At 34.1% G+C, this 16,674-nt stretch overlaps 2 protein-coding genes across 10 annotated transcripts in view; both read left to right on the top strand.

The window, feature by feature from the left end:
• Positions 1 to 1,037: 1,037 nt before the first annotated feature.
• Positions 1,038 to 10,742, top strand: LOC143346619 (MBT domain-containing protein 1). 5 transcript variants are annotated; one of them, XM_076774875.1, is made up of 10 exons: positions 1,038 to 1,101; positions 1,634 to 1,902; positions 1,983 to 2,217; positions 2,312 to 2,511; positions 2,683 to 2,877; positions 2,960 to 3,224; positions 3,758 to 4,494; positions 4,726 to 4,981; positions 5,488 to 5,837; positions 6,932 to 10,742. In XM_076774875.1, the coding sequence occupies exons 1-10, from the start codon at positions 1,080 to 1,082 to the stop codon at positions 7,259 to 7,261; spliced, it is 2,859 nt and encodes a 952-aa protein (XP_076630990.1). In that variant the 5' UTR covers positions 1,038 to 1,079; the 3' UTR covers positions 7,262 to 10,742. The 5 variants fall into 5 exon arrangements, with proteins under 5 accessions (XP_076630990.1, XP_076630993.1, XP_076630989.1 ...); XM_076774878.1 differs by having other exon boundaries at positions 1,069 to 1,101; positions 1,610 to 1,902; XM_076774874.1 differs by having other exon boundaries at positions 1,070 to 1,250; positions 1,610 to 1,902.
• Positions 10,743 to 11,211: 469 nt separating this feature from the next.
• Crp (transcription factor cropped) overlaps positions 11,212 to 16,674 on the top strand; it is a 340,834-nt gene continuing 335,371 nt past the window's right edge. For all 5 annotated transcript variants that reach the window (XR_013080440.1, XR_013080438.1, XR_013080437.1 and 2 more), the window contains exon 1: positions 11,212 to 12,947. Coding sequence is in view for 1 of the 5 variants with exons in the window: in XM_076774739.1 (XP_076630854.1) it covers positions 12,865 to 12,947 (83 nt within the window). In the remaining 4 variants the exon portion in view is untranslated. The remainder of the gene's footprint in view (positions 12,948 to 16,674) is intronic.

The following is a 16,674-nucleotide window of genomic DNA, read 5'->3' as shown; positions in this document are numbered from 1 at the left end:
TTTTATAGATAAGAAATCAGTTAACTAAAAGTACCGATGTTTTATTGATATTTGTAATATTAATTCAATATCTGGGGGAGCATTGAATTTGTTAAAAAAATGTAACGATGGTATAATATTGATGATTTCCAATTAATAACATATAATATTTCTAGTGCTGTTTTATCAATCGAAAGCATAGGGTCCTAGTCCCTAGTGTATACAACATGGCTAGAGATAAAACAAAAGAACAAAGAAAATAATTATCAATCTGGCTTGTAAATTCATATATGTGCCTTTCGTATGCAGATTTTACTTATATAAATTCTCAATAATAATGTTATTAACCAATAAACATAACTTAAAAAGTTTTTTAGATGAATCTCAAAATTCTATGGAAAAAACATTAACCATTAAAAAGCTAACATGATGATGTTAAACAGCTATAGCTAAAAAATGCATTGTTGTGAATTATTCTCAATATATGAATATGCTTTTCAAAGTTATCATCAATAAACATTAAAAACATTACAAAACCATTAATTTTTATATGGTTGATACTTGAGGTATGTGATCTAACTTACATAAGAATCTTACTAATATTTTATGTTAAGATGTTAGGTAGCATATCTTCTTCTGCAACTATTCCATGGCCGAGAATTATGTCGTCATAACGAACCAATGAGAGTTTGATCCACGTGATAATCTGTTTATAATTACATCCCTTTTATCTTTATTTCGAACGAAAGATAATCATTTTGAATTTTAAAAACAAATATTAAAATACTTCAACATGTACCTAGTGTAGATTAATCTTGTTACAAATAATTAATACTATAGAAACGTACTATTACAAATTGTCTTTTAAGTTTTAACATTTTAAACGATTATTGTATGTATTAAATTACTGAAATGTAAGTTACTATGGTACTTTCATGATTTATACATATGTCATTTCCTTCGCAAAACGACATAATGACGAAGTAGAATAAAATTTCATTTATGCCGCCGATTTTATGTAATGATAATCATTCGTATCAGATGGCGTAGCAATTTGTACACCACTTGAATATACAGGAGTTTCCAGGCCCTGCTTTGTCATGGACATGCAAGCTTCTAATGGTTCGTACTTGTTTTCCTAAGCTATGTGATATCTTCGCGCGTTAAATTACATCGTAATTTATGATCCTGGATTTGAATACTTCACACAGGATATGGTGTATCTTCAAAGAGGAACATCTTCTCTTGAAATATGTTTCCCAGTGGAAAAGGTTGAATAAATGTTGATTTTCAAAGTTTAGGCGTCACTTTGAGAAATAAATCATATTGAGTTCGGTTTAGATTTTATATGATGTAGAGTAGTATTCAAATACGATAGAATAGATATAAAAAATCGTGTGTATTTTATATGTCGTGATATGTATATTTTGTTAAATAAAATTTTGTACATGTATAAAAAATATCCTCGTCCAAATATCAAGTGTCTTAATTGTATTAAAATCAATTTATGTATAGAAAATTATTCCGTTCGGTGTTGAGAAATTGCTATTTTAATTGCAACATTTCATTATTCGAAGCTACAAAATATCAAATATTTAAAAGTAACATTTCAATCATTATGTGAATATAGGAATGGATATTTGTATGAATTCAGTGTATGCCTCCATCCCTGGATTACCGGAACTAGGGATGGTATGGATGGGAGATATGATGGTACATGGAGAACCTACTCATGAACTTATGTTGGATCCCCGTCAAGCAGAAAGTCCATTTTTTTCTCATGGTTCAAATCCATATGATGACATTAGGAATCATCAAATTGCACCTACAACCATGGTACGGTATCTACCACCTCAATTTGCTACTGAATGTTCAGAACCTGACGAAGCTATGGAAGCAGCTGATGCACAGGAAATGCAACAAGTAAGTTAATTTTACAGAAATGGTTCCATTATTATACTATTTGATCTTTTGTTTGTTTTTTACCATTATTATTATTTTAGGAATATGATTCACAATCGGAAAGACAAGAAATGACTGAATATTTAACATTAGAAGATTACATGGGTGACGAAGAACGGGAGCAAGTTGTAAACAATGCAGCGACCCAAACTACTCAGGACAATCGTAATAGGAAAATAAAACCTATAAAGCATCCTGGACTTGTTTTAAAAACACCAATTGCATATCAACCACATACAGATTTAAATTTTATTCCCATTCGTAAGGATGGTATAGGTAAGACATAGAATTTAGAATATATTAAGAATATAATTAAAATGATATATAGATATGTACTTGTTTACTGATAAGAGATTTTTATGTCTTACAGCTGTTTGTGAAAAATGTGGTGCTATTGGTGTAAAACATGCATTTTATACAAAGGAGCGTAGATTTTGTAGTAGAGCATGTGCACGATCTTCAGAACATACTGCTCCTACTGCAGATTCTACATACAGTCCATCTCATTCTGTAGAACCGCCTACAATTGTGAATTCACCTTCTCCACCTGAATCCAAAGTGATAAATACTGTAAGTTGTATTGAAAAAGTAATTATTACAAAAAGTTAGATTAACCTCATATTTCACTATTTAGAAAGAATAGTACAAACACCAGAGACTATTGTTTATTCAATGAATAAATCACAAATTAAAAGGAATGAATATTATGAAACAAGGGTATAACATTTTAAACTTCTTTAGGCCTTAGTGAAGGAAGAACCAGATATAAAGGAGCCTATCGAATATGAAAAACTAAAAGTTATAGCTGAACCAGTGATGCCAGAGGATTTACCCGTAAGAAGAAAGAGAACTGCTGAAATGGCAGGTTCTTACGATTGGACCCCACAGTTAGTGGAACCTGGATTTTGTGCTGCTCCAGTATCTTGCTTTAAACACGTTAGTTTCCAACGAAACTAAAATAAGACTACTATACAATACCAATTTTGGTTTAATATTAAATCAGATTTTTGTTTTCCAGGCACCTATATCAGAAATCTGGGATAATATAACAGTTGGTATGAAAGTTGAAGTAGAGAATACAGATTGCGATGAAGTATGCGAAGCATTCCCAGATTCTTTTTGGGTTGCTACTGTATTACGTATATCTGGCTATAGAGCTTTATTGAGGTACGAAGGTTTCGGCCTTAACGCTGATAAAGATTTCTGGGTATCTCTGTGCTCCAATGACATACATCCAGTAGGTTGGTGTGCAACAATTGGTAAACCTCTCATTCCGCCTAATAGTAAGTAAACATCATTAGTAAAATATTAAGGTGCGTTGATATATGTCAAACTGCGAATTATGGGCAATAGGCAATATAGGTAGACCAAAAGCGAACAAATCCATTTGTACGCTTTGAAATCGTTTATACTTGATGAACAATGGCGAATGAATACAATTGAATAACAAATTGAACAATGTACAAATAAAATTACCAATTTTACCGGTCATGACATTTCACAATTTCCGTTGCGTTTTGTAATTGAAAGCAACCAAAACAGACGTAGAAACACCGGTCTTGTCTGTCTTCGTTGTTTTAATTGCGAAACAAGGAAAAACATAGAAACGCAACGGCATCGCACCGTTCGTCTGCAACGTCGATAAATCCGTTTCGATAATCGATATTTTTTATCGATAATCAGTTCAGGAAAAAGTCACGTCCGGTCGAAGCTTTTCATTTGCCATTTGGTATATGTAAACGCGCCTCTAAAAAGATATTCCTTTTGGGACATTTATTTATCTAAAATGTATATTAATCGTGACAATTTGTTACAGCAATTGCTAACAAATACAAAGACTGGAAGGATTTTTTAATGAAACGATTAACAGGTGCAAGGACACTGCCAACTAATTTTTATAATAAAGTTAATGATAGTATGAAGTCGCGTTTTAGATGTGGACTTCATTTGGAAGTAGTAGATAAAAATAGAATCTCACAAGTAAAAGTAGCGACAATACAAAAAATTGTTGGCAAACGTTTACATGTAAGATACTATGATTCGCCGCCCGAAGATAATGGTTTTTGGTGTCACGAAGATTCCCCTCTAATACATCCTGTTGGCTGGGCCAAGAGGGTAGGGCAAACATTGGATGCATATCCGGAATATTTAGAACGTGTGACAAAATCAAAATTATGTCAAGACGATTCAACGGAAGATCTTTTTTATGTGCCAAAGAACCATCACTTGCACCTTGGTTACACATTTCGAGAAGGAATGAAAATAGAAGCCATTGATCCGCTTAATCTTTCTGCCATATGTGCAGCAACGGTTATGCAAGTTTTAAAAGAAGATTACATAATGATTCGTATAGATAGTTATGATGAGGATGCAAGTGGTGCTGATTGGTTTTGTTATCATTCATGTTCACCTTGTATTTTTCCAATCGGATTTTGTTCTCAACACGGTTTACCGCTTACGCCACCAAAGGGATATGATCCTACTACATTTACATGGGATACATATTTAATGGAGATAAATACTATACCTGCTCCAGTGCAATTATTTAACAGGGTAATTATACAGACGTTTTACATAATCAGAGACTATCGTAACAATATGTACAGTATTGTATGAATTGATGTACAACTGTTGAATAATATTGTTCTTCCTCCTACATATTGAAAAAAATAACTTTGTCGTTGAATCGCTTAGGTGTCTTACGATATTTCATTTATCACTTTTCATAGTCATTATTTTTACATTTATTCATTACGTTTAAATAAATAATAAGTTACATTGTAGGAAATACCTCAACATGGATTTATTGAAGGAATGAGACTCGAAGCTGCTGATTTAATGGATCCTAGATTAGTGTGTGTTGCTACTATTACCAGGGTGATTGGAAGGTTATTAAGAGTACACTTTGATGGTTGGGAAGACGAATATGATCAGTGGCTAGATTGTCAGAGTCCTGACATTTATCCAGTTGGATGGTGTGATCTAGTTGATCATAAATTAGAAGGGCCCCGTGTACTCAATAAAAACATTAGTCCTACTGGTAAATATTCATAAGCATGTTTTTTCTATACCTGGATATATTTTTCGAAACTAACCGTACTTACGTTGAATCCAATACGTTTCAATATAATTTTTAATTGTACTTTAACTTTTATATTTCAATACAATTAAAATGATTCGTTTCAAACGGGTGTTATCCTATCTAATTAAAATGTACAGTAATGCCTTGGAAATTGGCCGGTTGCTATCCCCACTAGTTGTTGGAATTGATTTCCCGCTTGTCCTGGCAGTCAAGTATGTTTATGTTTTTAAATTTACTGTGAGATATCGATGTGTCGTGTTATGCATCTCTATCTTACTCGCACTGTCTAAAAGAAAGAGACACTTGTAATTTTCTGGAAGATCCCTTCAACTTTGGCCAGTTTCGGTTATAAATGTCGGCCAATATCCAAGGCACCACAGTAGCAGTTATTATGTATTGTAAATCAAAATATTCAAAATCACGTTCCTAAATGAATATGTAACAATGATTGTTACATATTTTAGTAAAATCACCAAGAGGCCTTAAACGTAAAGCTAAGAGAAAACTGAAGAAAAGCAGCAAAGTATCCTGCGCAAAAAACATTCTACCTCGGCACAGTGAACGTATTAGCATGGCTCGCGAACGTGAACGAGAACTAGAGCCTGCTCAAGGGATAAAAATTGAAAGAGAACATGATGTGGAAAGTCTACCAGAACAAAGAAATAGGGAACCGGAGCCAGCAGAAGAACCAGCTGGGCCTGATCAAACTTTACCTAGTCCTACTACTGGACAAGGTCAAGCATTAAATGATACTCAAAGTGAGATACAAAGCCCTCCACCACCAAAAGAACGAACTGCAACATCGTATATTAATGTAAGTAGTATTCGTTATTTTGAATGCCATTTTAAATATTCAGAAATTTATAGTAAAAAACGATGAAGAACTTTCTTATTTAATTACATACAGGGTGTTCGGCCACCCCTGGGAAAAATTTTAATGGGGGATTCTAGAGGCCAAAATAAGACGAAAATTAAGAATACTAATTTGTTGTTGGAGGCTTCGTTAAAAAGTTATTAACGTTTAAAGTTTCACCCGTACTGAATTTTTTTCTCGAAAATGCGCAAGATTTCGGGGGTATGTTTATTCACCAAAAATGATCGTAATTGACTCCCGTTACCGAAAATAATTTTTCCAAAACGATTTGAAATTTTTTTTTCCGTCGAAAAATTTAGGCTCCTAATTAGATTTTCGGTAAGGAATTTTTTTCTCGAAAGTGCGTAGGATTTCGGGATTATGTGTAATGACAAAAAATGATTGTAATTGACCCTTGCAACCGAAAATAATTTTTTTAAAATGATTTGAAAAATTTTTTTTTCGTCGAAAAATTTCACCACCTTCTCGAATTTTGTTCTAGAAAGTGGGTAGGATTTCGGGGGTATGTCTATTCACCAAAAATGATTGTAATTGACCCCCACAACCGAAAATAATTTTTCCAGAACGATTTGAAATTTTTGAATTTAATTGTTAATAACTTTTTAACGATGCCTCCATCAACAAATTGGTATTCTTGATTTTCGTCTTATTTTGGCCTCTAGAATCCTGTATTAAAATTTTTCCCAGGGGTGGCCAAACACCCTGTATATTAGACATAACATGGAATTAATTTTTAAGTTGAATTTAATGCGAGGCGTGAAGTTTAATATAAAAATTGATTTGAGCATACAATACTTCACAAAAAAGTCTTCAACAGTAATCGATGACGATTTGTTTATGAAATATTTTATCAATAAATTTATAATAAATTATTTAAAATTTTTGTAATATCAAATGCTGTTCTCTTTTGTTAAGAATAAGTAAGAAACAACGAAAAGATGTATAATAGATTACTTTTGGAACTTTATATGCAAGGAAATTTTAGTAAAATAAAGTTTAAGTAGTATGCTATTAAATTAAATCGTGTTGTTTAGGTGATGTCTGCCACTAGTAAATACATCCCAAGGCTAGCAGATGGTGTACAAAAATGTTCGGAATCTGGTGATTTAGTGCCATCTGAATGGAATGTGTTTGATGTTGCACAATTTCTTCGCGTTAATGATTGTGCAACGTATTGCGATAATTTTAGTAAACGTAAAATAGATGGAAAAACTTTGTTAACGCTCACTAAGGACCAAATAATAGACCTGACAGGTTTTAAAGTTGGGCCTTCTTTAAAAATATATGATCTTATTCAGCAATTAAAAATCAAAGTGAATCCAGCTCAGGAAAGGTTGAAATTAGGATTGAAAAAGTTATTATAACAAAGCTAGTATGTAGTAAATAACATGAATAAGTTCCATCATTTCATAAGAATAAACATGGATTTACAGGTAAGGCATGTAAATGCAAGTAATTCAAAATTTATATTTTACAGTGGTTTACATACATTGTTTATTATATGCTTTATTAATATACTAATGTATACACATATAGATACGTATAAAAAAAAAAGTGCTAAAGATAAAGATCTCATTTTATCATAGAACATATCTTACTTTATCGCGAATTTGAACACAACGGTATTTATTTAAAATAAAAGGATTATTTCGTTTTGGGAAGAAATTAAACATTACACACAATTGAATGTAAACTTTAGAATTTTGCTTTTAAATAGTTTATTTCTTTTTTTAAGTAACTGTGTGAAATTAATTATTTGATTAGTATAATAGAGATTTTAAAGCGAATGTTACTTTTACTAAGGTATTACAACATATTTTATTATTATCATACGCATATGTAGTAAAAAGTAATAAAATAATAATTCTAAATTTCGACATAAATTAATATATTCCAGAACGAAATTGATCCAAATTAATTTAGGCTATTTTTCCGAATGGCACCCGTGGTCGATCGATATGAAAGTTGGAGGGAAAAGAGGGTAGGGAGAATGCCAAATATAAAATTGTAGTTTTGGGAATTTAATACTTTCTGAGATATTAGGTTAGATTAGGCTATTTATCATTTCCCATAGTCGATACTATATGTACATATTTAAGTTTTATTAGAATAATATATTGCAAATTAACGTTTTCGGGCAAATAAAATAAAAATTTGATATAAAAGGGGCTAACCAATTTTCCGTGGAATACCTTATGGATTTGCTTACTAGTAGACTCAAAGACTTTGCCATTGCTGAAACATGTATGTTTTTAGCGGGAATCTGGTCGACGACGACACAATGGCCATTATACAATGAAGATATATATATGCGTATATATATGTTTTGGCGGTGGTATATATAATTCCAAACATTTCTTTATTAACCATTTGAGTGCTGATTGGCCTTTGGCCCAAACAACGAAGAGCGCCATCGCGCTCCTCAGCACTCTAATGGTTAATATCTTTGAAACTATTCAATTTTCGAAACTAAAAATTTTATACTTGACATTCAATTTCTTTCCTCTTCTTCGCTTCCAAATGTCATGTCGATCGGCCGTGAGTATCATTCGGAAGATTATCCTTAATTTGTAATATTATAAACTTTGTGTGATGTTAACAACAACGCAATAAGAAAAAGATCAAAATGGATTACCCAATAATATCTACATTTATTTATACCATAACCAGAAGAAGCGTTAATGGTATTTCATATCATGTATTCTTATAAATATGAAAACTTATTTTATTATTCAGGTTAACTATTTCTTCGTAACGCCAGTATTTGTAAATCCATGATATCATGTTGCACTAAATTGTCTGCAGATGCATGAACCACATAAAAAAAAAAAAAAAAAAAAAAAAATACTAATATATATTTACTCTTTTTTTAAAGAAACAGAAATTAAAAAGATGTAATTTAAAGAAAAAAATGTTAGCGGAGTAAATTAACAAATATGTATTAAAATAGAAAGTAAAAATATAGTAAAAGGGATATTAAAGTACAAACTAATTCTTGGGTATCAATTTATTGCAGCTCTAATCACATTTGCCTTAACGATACAATTCGCGTTAATAAAATAGTTTTACGTATTTTAATAAATTTGTTGATTTACTCTCTACTATAACCAACAAGTACACATCTGTACATAATTAAAGAAAACGAAATGGTCAACTCTTAACCTTGTAAATATAGCATTTAGCACAATATTAGGTTTAGCTAATTTTTCTGAAAAATAAAGAGAACATAACCACATTGTACAAGAAAGGAAACTGTTAGAAAGTGGTTGATGCATTTGTATATCAAAAACTGTATCTATATCTAGCTTTATAATCATTACAGTAAAGTAAACAAGTCGAGCAAAGTTTAAGACTAATTTGTCTTAGACTATTTAAATACTATTTTTAGTATGATAGAGTGACACAGTTACTCTTTTTATTTATTCAACATTTTGGAATCTCAGTGGGTACTACTATGGTATTGTATCAAATTTTTTTTAGTACTTAGTTGATGAACGTTAGACACAAAAGATTCAATTCATCAACTACATGTTATTGCGTCAATCATACCAGAAATTTAATTGCTTTTTGTATGGTAAAATGTATCCTTTTGTTTTATTTACGTGCGGTATCGTATTAACATTGTAAGAAATTTATTGATTCGGAGAATATTGTATATCTATATCTGCTGATCAAAGAAAAAGTAGTAACGTTTTCTTAATCCATTAGTGTGTATAAATTGGGAGGCATTATAAATAGTATTACAGTTATAAACTTCAAAAGTTTGCGTTTTGCTTTAGATACACTAATCACGTTGTTGTGAGTACAAAAGAAAACAATGTCAATGACAAAACTAAAACGCAGATTACAACAAATTTCTACGTGTTACTTTAACGAGTTTTAGATTTAAAATGAAGTAACGTCCAACTCAACATAGTGTGAAATTCGATAGAACAGTTCAAATTCTTTTACTATGAAACAATACTTAATTTTAAAATATACGTATTTAAAACAATTTCTCCCATTGAAAATCCTCTGTTTTATAATGATTATATAAAACGTGCACATGCATTATTTTAAAGAAATCTAAGTGATATTTGTATTTATGCAATACTTCGCATAAATCAGAATATTTGATTAAAATTACATGTTAACCGAAGTAAAAATTTGTGTGAAATTGGAAGAATTTCATGTTTGCAAATGTCTTTTAATGCAAATACTATAATTACGAAAATAACGTTGATTACTTAGCTTCTTTATATACAAATACTAATAAAAATGCATCGTAATTTCATATTTACATACTTATCGTTTTCTGTTCAGACTGAATGCAGTGTTTATGACTTAAAAGGAAAATGAAATACATATATTTTTAAATCTGCGAACATAACATTTAGGTTTAAAAATCATTTTCCAGTTAATGAATGAAGAAGAAAGAAATTAATGTTATTTTCATTTATTTAACTGCATTTAAGGCGTATTCATAGTTATGCCCTTTAAACAATAATGATACAACCTTCATTTTTTTACAATGTAATATATTATTAATGTATACAAATAATATAAACAATAACTATGAATACAGTCTCCAAATATTACTTTTAGTTTGTCATTATATTGAAATAAACAAAACACCGTGCCGCAGATAATCGACAACAGTATTTATCGATATGCTAATTTTAGAAGAGAACATCTCTATTCCCTCTCTTTTTTATTTGTAAGTTCGTCGTTCGTATATTTCTTTTATAGAAGTAAAGAGAGAATGGTTGAAAATAAATGTTTTTCACACATATTGTAAAAAAAATTTGCAAATAATGATGGAAGTACATTGTTTATATTAAATCGTTTGAGTGTTTGTATTTCGGTTGCCGCTCCGTTATTCTTAGTAAGTTCTATAATTGATCGTTAGATGGCATCAGTTACAAGATTCTTGAGACTTTAATCGATTCAAATAAGAAAAAATTATACGAAGAATATTATAACGATCTTCATTTCATATCTATGCTAATATTATCAAAAAATTTTATTTATGTCGATCAACTATCAAATTATCCACTTATTTAACTTTGAATTATTGGTAAATTATAGTTTCTCAGAAAATAGTAGGAGAGTAATAATTAACGCACGATATCGTACGATTTTATTGTTTTCTACGATTATTTTGTTGTATTAAAAATAATTTTTTCATATATTTCGTTAAGCTCGAACATTTAAGAAACTAGGCGATTTCTGAACGAAGATACCGCATTAAGATCGTTTGGAATTGCACGCGATAGAAACATGATTTAATAATTTTCTCTATACGCTATAACACATCATTTAAAAACTCATACTATTCGAAGAGTGAAATCGAGAGAACGAGCAGCTTACGATATTCTGGAACGCGGTACTTATAATTTTTTTATTTAATCGTATCGTACACACGCGTCTTTCCATTATTCATCTCATAGCGCATCTGTATGGGAATATGCACGACAGTACACTTAGGATGTGTATGATACGTGTGGGGAAGCAACGAATTTTTATTGTCAACTTTCGTATCGTGTAACGTTGCGCAGAGAGCTCGATGGAGGACCAGGATAGAAAATTGTGCATGTATGTGCGCGCGGTCATGGATGTACAAAATGGTTTTAACGTTGTGTACGTTGGTTTAGCTCGCGCAGGTGGGGGAAGTGGGGGAGACTGGCGTATTCTATGGGCGGGGCTTTTGCCAGCTGGCAGATGTTTCCCGCGCGGCCGCACCATTCCTCTAGCGTAAACCTACGCGACGCGAAAGTAGTTCCTTCTAGCGCGTTAAATATTTCTAACAATAGCTCGCTGAGGAGACAGCTAGGTGTAGTAGCTATCTGCCACAAAGCGACGGATGGTCTGCGTACAACTACCTGCAGTAAACTGTGGAAACTCTGCGTGAAACCGAAGATGAGCTGGTGTGGGATTGGTCCAAAGAGAGTCGTTGTCCAGGGCAGAGTACGATGTACCGTTCACCCTAACCGTGTCCACTAAATTTTTCGCGAGTGTCTCGAAAATGGTTCTCGAGCGTCCAACGCCGTGAATACCTCTGTGCATGTCGCGTCCGCGTGCCAGCAAATGATATTGTTGTCATTGTGTTTTCTCGTCGTACAAGATTAACGGCTACCGTAGTTCATCGTTCGCTCTCGACCGTACATTCGTTTGGATACTATTACAGTGTCGCGAGTGCTATTCGAATCGTCGAAGTGTTCCGGGCGACGAAGTTTAGTATGTGCCGCCACGTGATTGAGTCGTCGACGCGTACACGTAAAACGATTTTTCGCGTCACGACGAAGTTCATTGGACGATCAATGTGAAATGTCGTATCGTTTTACGCGATACTTGGTTCGCTGTCCCTCGTATTTTACTGACAGCTATTCTCACGGTGAAATTCGAAAACGTTATCGAGTCTGTGGTATCCGCGTGTTCGCACATTGAAATCAACGATCACGTTGAACTCATGCGATCGATCGAAAGTGCGCTATATATCGCGATATACGTAATAAAACCGCAGCAAAGCAGCGCCACGAATAAGTCGCGTGTTACGAGTCGGACAGATTTCGCGAGAAATATTTCGGTAAAATCGAAAGGTGCCGTGTAGATACGACGGAAATAAAAGGGGCTCTCGATGAACCATCGGTGGTGACGGACCTGAAGCCGGTGGCGGAGTGATTCGTGGTACGCGGTGGGGGCCCTCAGCTGTTTCCCGCCAAAGATCGCCATTACAAAACGCGTTCGGGCGTTGTGTGTGCGCCGCGCGGAGTGGCTGTCCCGTGGACGAATCTCGGTGCGTGCCACCGCGGTATAAAAAATTAATTACGAGTTCCGGAGAATTTGTGTTGCAAGGGCGTGAGGTGTGCGCGTTGTTTTTTCGGTGGAGTGTGCGAGAGGCCCGTCGTCTTTTTCGCTGCCGCGACGACGGCTGCTGGGACGTGTGGAATCGCGCGGCGGGATTCGTAGTGCTACGGACCAACGAGATATGTCAGTGTTTGGTAGTGAGGATCGAATTCTGCTCGAGGAAATCGTCGAAGTCGCCGAAGAACAGGAAACGAAGTTTTGCGGGTAAGTCTGTTTTTTTTTTCTGCTTCTTTCTGTCGCGAGTCAACGTGCAAATTATTCAAAGCGTGTATCCGTTGGTAAATGCGCGGATAGGCCACATGCGTCGAGTCCGGAGGATCCGTGCGTGTTACATATGCGTTTGTCGCGTGTACGTCAGTGTTCTCTGGTGTATAAAACGGTTTACCGTGCCACGTCATTTGTGACTTTAAATACACGGTGTAACGCCTTCCTCGCGAACTCTTACGAGCGAGATGACACGAATATATCGGCGGAGGAAGGCGTGTTTTATCCCCCTCATCGAGTCGTACCGATTCCGAGCATATCTAAATGTCCATCACCTCCTCGTTCTCCTCGCCGTTCGTTGTCGCCGCTACCGCCCGTCGTTGTCATCGCCGTCGACGTCGGTGTTGCCGTGGCATTGGCAAGCTTCGGTAATCGTGACATGAACGTAAAACGTGCGCACGATACAAACAAAATCTAGTAGTCTCTTGATAGCCAGCTGTCGCGAAGCCGGCCGGTCAGCGAGCCGGCCGGCCGGCACAATAGCCTTCGTCTTTCGCGCGATATTTTTTTTCGTTTCGGTTTCGACTCGAATTTCGTTAGTTCCGTTTTCTCTTTATTCCCGTTTCATCGTTCGATTTTAGCGAGCCGGAAAATATTCGCATCGCGATGCGACTTGAATTTGTGCCTACCATGCGTTCACGCCCAACAAGCATGGCGCGGGAGTGCAGTTGACTGAAATATGCCTTTCAGGATGTAGATAATAAATAGATCGTTTTATTTCCATCTCTAATTAATCAAATATTTTGACAAACGTTTTCCTCCCGGTTGACGGAATCAATAGATTATTTCGAAAGATGTTTTAACGACAATATATACATTTTCAATAATTTTTAATATCTTGAAATGGTCATTACAATTATTTATATGTAACACGTTCGTTATAGAATATTATACAAAATAGATTTTTTTCATAATTTATATACATATACAGGGTGTTCGGCCATCTATGGGAAAAATTTTAATTGGGGATTCTAGAGGCCAAAATAAGACAAAAATCAAGAATACCAATTTGTTGCTGGAGGCTTCCTTAAAAAGTTATTAACAATTAAATTTCAAAATTTCAAGTCGTTCTGGAAAAATTATTTTCGGTTGCGGGGGTCAATAACAATCATTTTTGGTGAATACATATACCTCCGAAATCCTATCCACTTTCGAGAAAAAAAATCGGGTAGGTGCTGAAATTTTTCGGTGAAAAAAAAATTTTTCAAATCATTCTAAAAAAATTATTTTCGGTCGCGGGGGTCAATTACAATTATTTTTGGTCATTACATATACCCCCGCAATCTTACGCACTTTCGAGAAAAAAATTCCTTACCGAAAATCTAATTTCAGACGAGAAATCGTTCCCCGAATTTTCATGTGAATCTTTAAAACGTCATAACTTCTGAACGGATTGGACGATTTTAATGTTTAAAAAAGCAAACTACGCGTATTTTGGGGGAGAATATGTACAAATCGCAAAAATATTCGAAAAGTTGGTCCTTGACTCCGCAAAATGAGAAAAACCCCATAAAAATGGTCCAATTTTCAAACAGCCATAATTCCTACAATTGTGAATATATTACAATGAAACTTTTTTCTGAAGTAGAACTCATGGGTACCTACAGAAAAGTATTAGACAACTTTTCTGTAAGGCGTCAAACAAAATTACTAAAAATCAAAGACGGATTTCCAAGAAAAATCGACAGAGGGGTGCTGCTGAAATTTTTCGACGAAAAAAAAAATTTTTAATTAATTCTGAAAAAATTATTTTCGGTTGTGGGGGTCAATTATAATCATTTTTGGTGAATAGACATACTCCCGAAATCTTATCTACTTTCGAGAAAAAAATTCAGTATTGGCGGTACTTTAAACGTTAATAACTTCTTAACGAAGCCTCAATCAACAAATTAGTATTCTTGATTTTCGTCATATTTTGGCCTCTAGAATCTCCCATTAAAATTTTTCCCACGGTTGATTGAACACTCTGTATAGCTTTATTTTTCATCGTTATGTACGATCAATTAATTTAGCCAACTGAAAGAAAAGGAATATTTTTATTCCACTCATTCGTTGCTCGCATAAAACAATCTAATTTGCATTCACTGTTTAAAATAGTGCACTCGGTGCTTTAATTTTTATTTACCTAAAATAAAAATTATTTTATATTATATTACGGTCGCATTTTAATAGAAAAGTTGATAACAAATCGAGCTTCGAGAGCAGACAGTATTTCCTCTTTGACGCATCTTTCTGCTACATAATTTCCCTATTATCGATACATTTTTTTATAATCGAACACTTGAAAAAATACAGACGACTGAAAAATCTGTTCGCGACACGATCTCGATATACGTGATATTTTCGGACACGAAACTTTCCACGGTAATTTGTATCGTGACTGGAATAAATCATACCGGTTTTCTGCGAAGACTATGACGGTAAATGGTCGAGTCGAGTGGGTACCCGTAGTCGCGATTAATCGTTTCTTGGAATGTTATCGCGAGTTGTCTAAACAGGTTTGGAATGCATGTACGGTACTCCAGGCGTTCGTATCTCTCGACTTCGTACACTCGTTTCCCTCGTGACGGCGTGTGTACCATCACGGTCGTGTTACGATCGAAATCGTCGGGCGAAAAAAAGTACGAAGCCTATAGCTTTCAAGAGCAAAGTTGTGTACTTTCCATTTAGGAATCGTTTCTTTTCCGTTCTTGTTCCCCTTTTTCTGTTCCTTTTTTTTTGTGCACGGTTCTCAGAATCGTCTCTCGTAGCTTTTGTTTACATTCGTAGCTAGCGGTGCGGAGCGAAGCGGTTTTCAGTTCGCCGGGGCGCTTGTTCGCGAACGCGAGCGAGCCTGGTGAAAAAAAAAGCAAAACAAAAGGACGAGGAAAGCGAGTTCCTTTGTATACGGCCGAGTGACCGACAAGACCGGGGGTATACTATGCGCGTTACGTAAAGCCACGTTTGTTGCACAATAATGGATTTCTATAAATAACTCGGACGCATGCCGCTTCGGCGCGACTTCTTGTTTACATACGCTCATCATCGTTCCATTACGTTCACTTGCATAGAGCTTCGATCTATCGTTTACGCGTTCCGCGGTCCATGCACGTACACTAGGTCAAATTAATAGAGACGAATACAATTACACACTGCAAAAAGATAGCTCACCGCATAAACGTAACTTTTACAAATTTTATTAAGTATTTATAAGAATAACAAAATACTTTGGTGTGTTTATTACCAAAATAGATTTTATTTTGCAGTATTTTTAAAAATAATTAGTGCGTTGAAAGAATAGCACATTTTTCTTAAAATATCTAACACATGCAAAGGTACATGTAATATTTAAGTATCTCGTGGCACCATTTTTATTTAATATAATTACACATTTATACATATATAACTGGTTTCGTTAGAGATTTTAATCAGTTTTTAAACAATTATCTATAATATGAAATTATTTTTTCTTGGAATATACAAATCTTATTAGTTCTGCCTAATAATCTTTCATTTTATTGACCATTATACAATTTTGATATTCTGCTATTTTAATTTCATATTTCTTTATCTGTTCGTCTATCAACATAATATTACAATAGTTTGTTTTACGTTTATAAATATAATTTCAGTATTTGCAGAATACCAAATTCCAGTCCACATTGTTACAACTTTTTCGTTTGTTTAT

Source organism: Colletes latitarsis, chromosome 10, assembly GCF_051014445.1.
Source record: "Colletes latitarsis isolate SP2378_abdomen chromosome 10, iyColLati1, whole genome shotgun sequence".
NCBI lineage: Eukaryota > Metazoa > Arthropoda > Insecta > Hymenoptera > Colletidae > Colletes > Colletes latitarsis.
The sequence above is the reverse complement of the archived record's forward strand: the minus strand, read 5'-3'. Positions and strand labels throughout refer to the sequence as shown.

Coding starts and splice junctions, on each gene's coding strand:
- LOC143346619 (XM_076774878.1), top strand. CDS start 1,080: ATGGACATGCAAGCTTCTAATG. Junction 2,512..2,682: donor AATCCAAAGTGATAAATACT/GTAAGTTGTATT, acceptor AAACTTCTTTAG/GCCTTAGTGAAGGAAGAACC. Junction 4,982..5,487: donor TAAAAACATTAGTCCTACTG/GTAAATATTCAT, acceptor TACATATTTTAG/TAAAATCACCAAGAGGCCTT.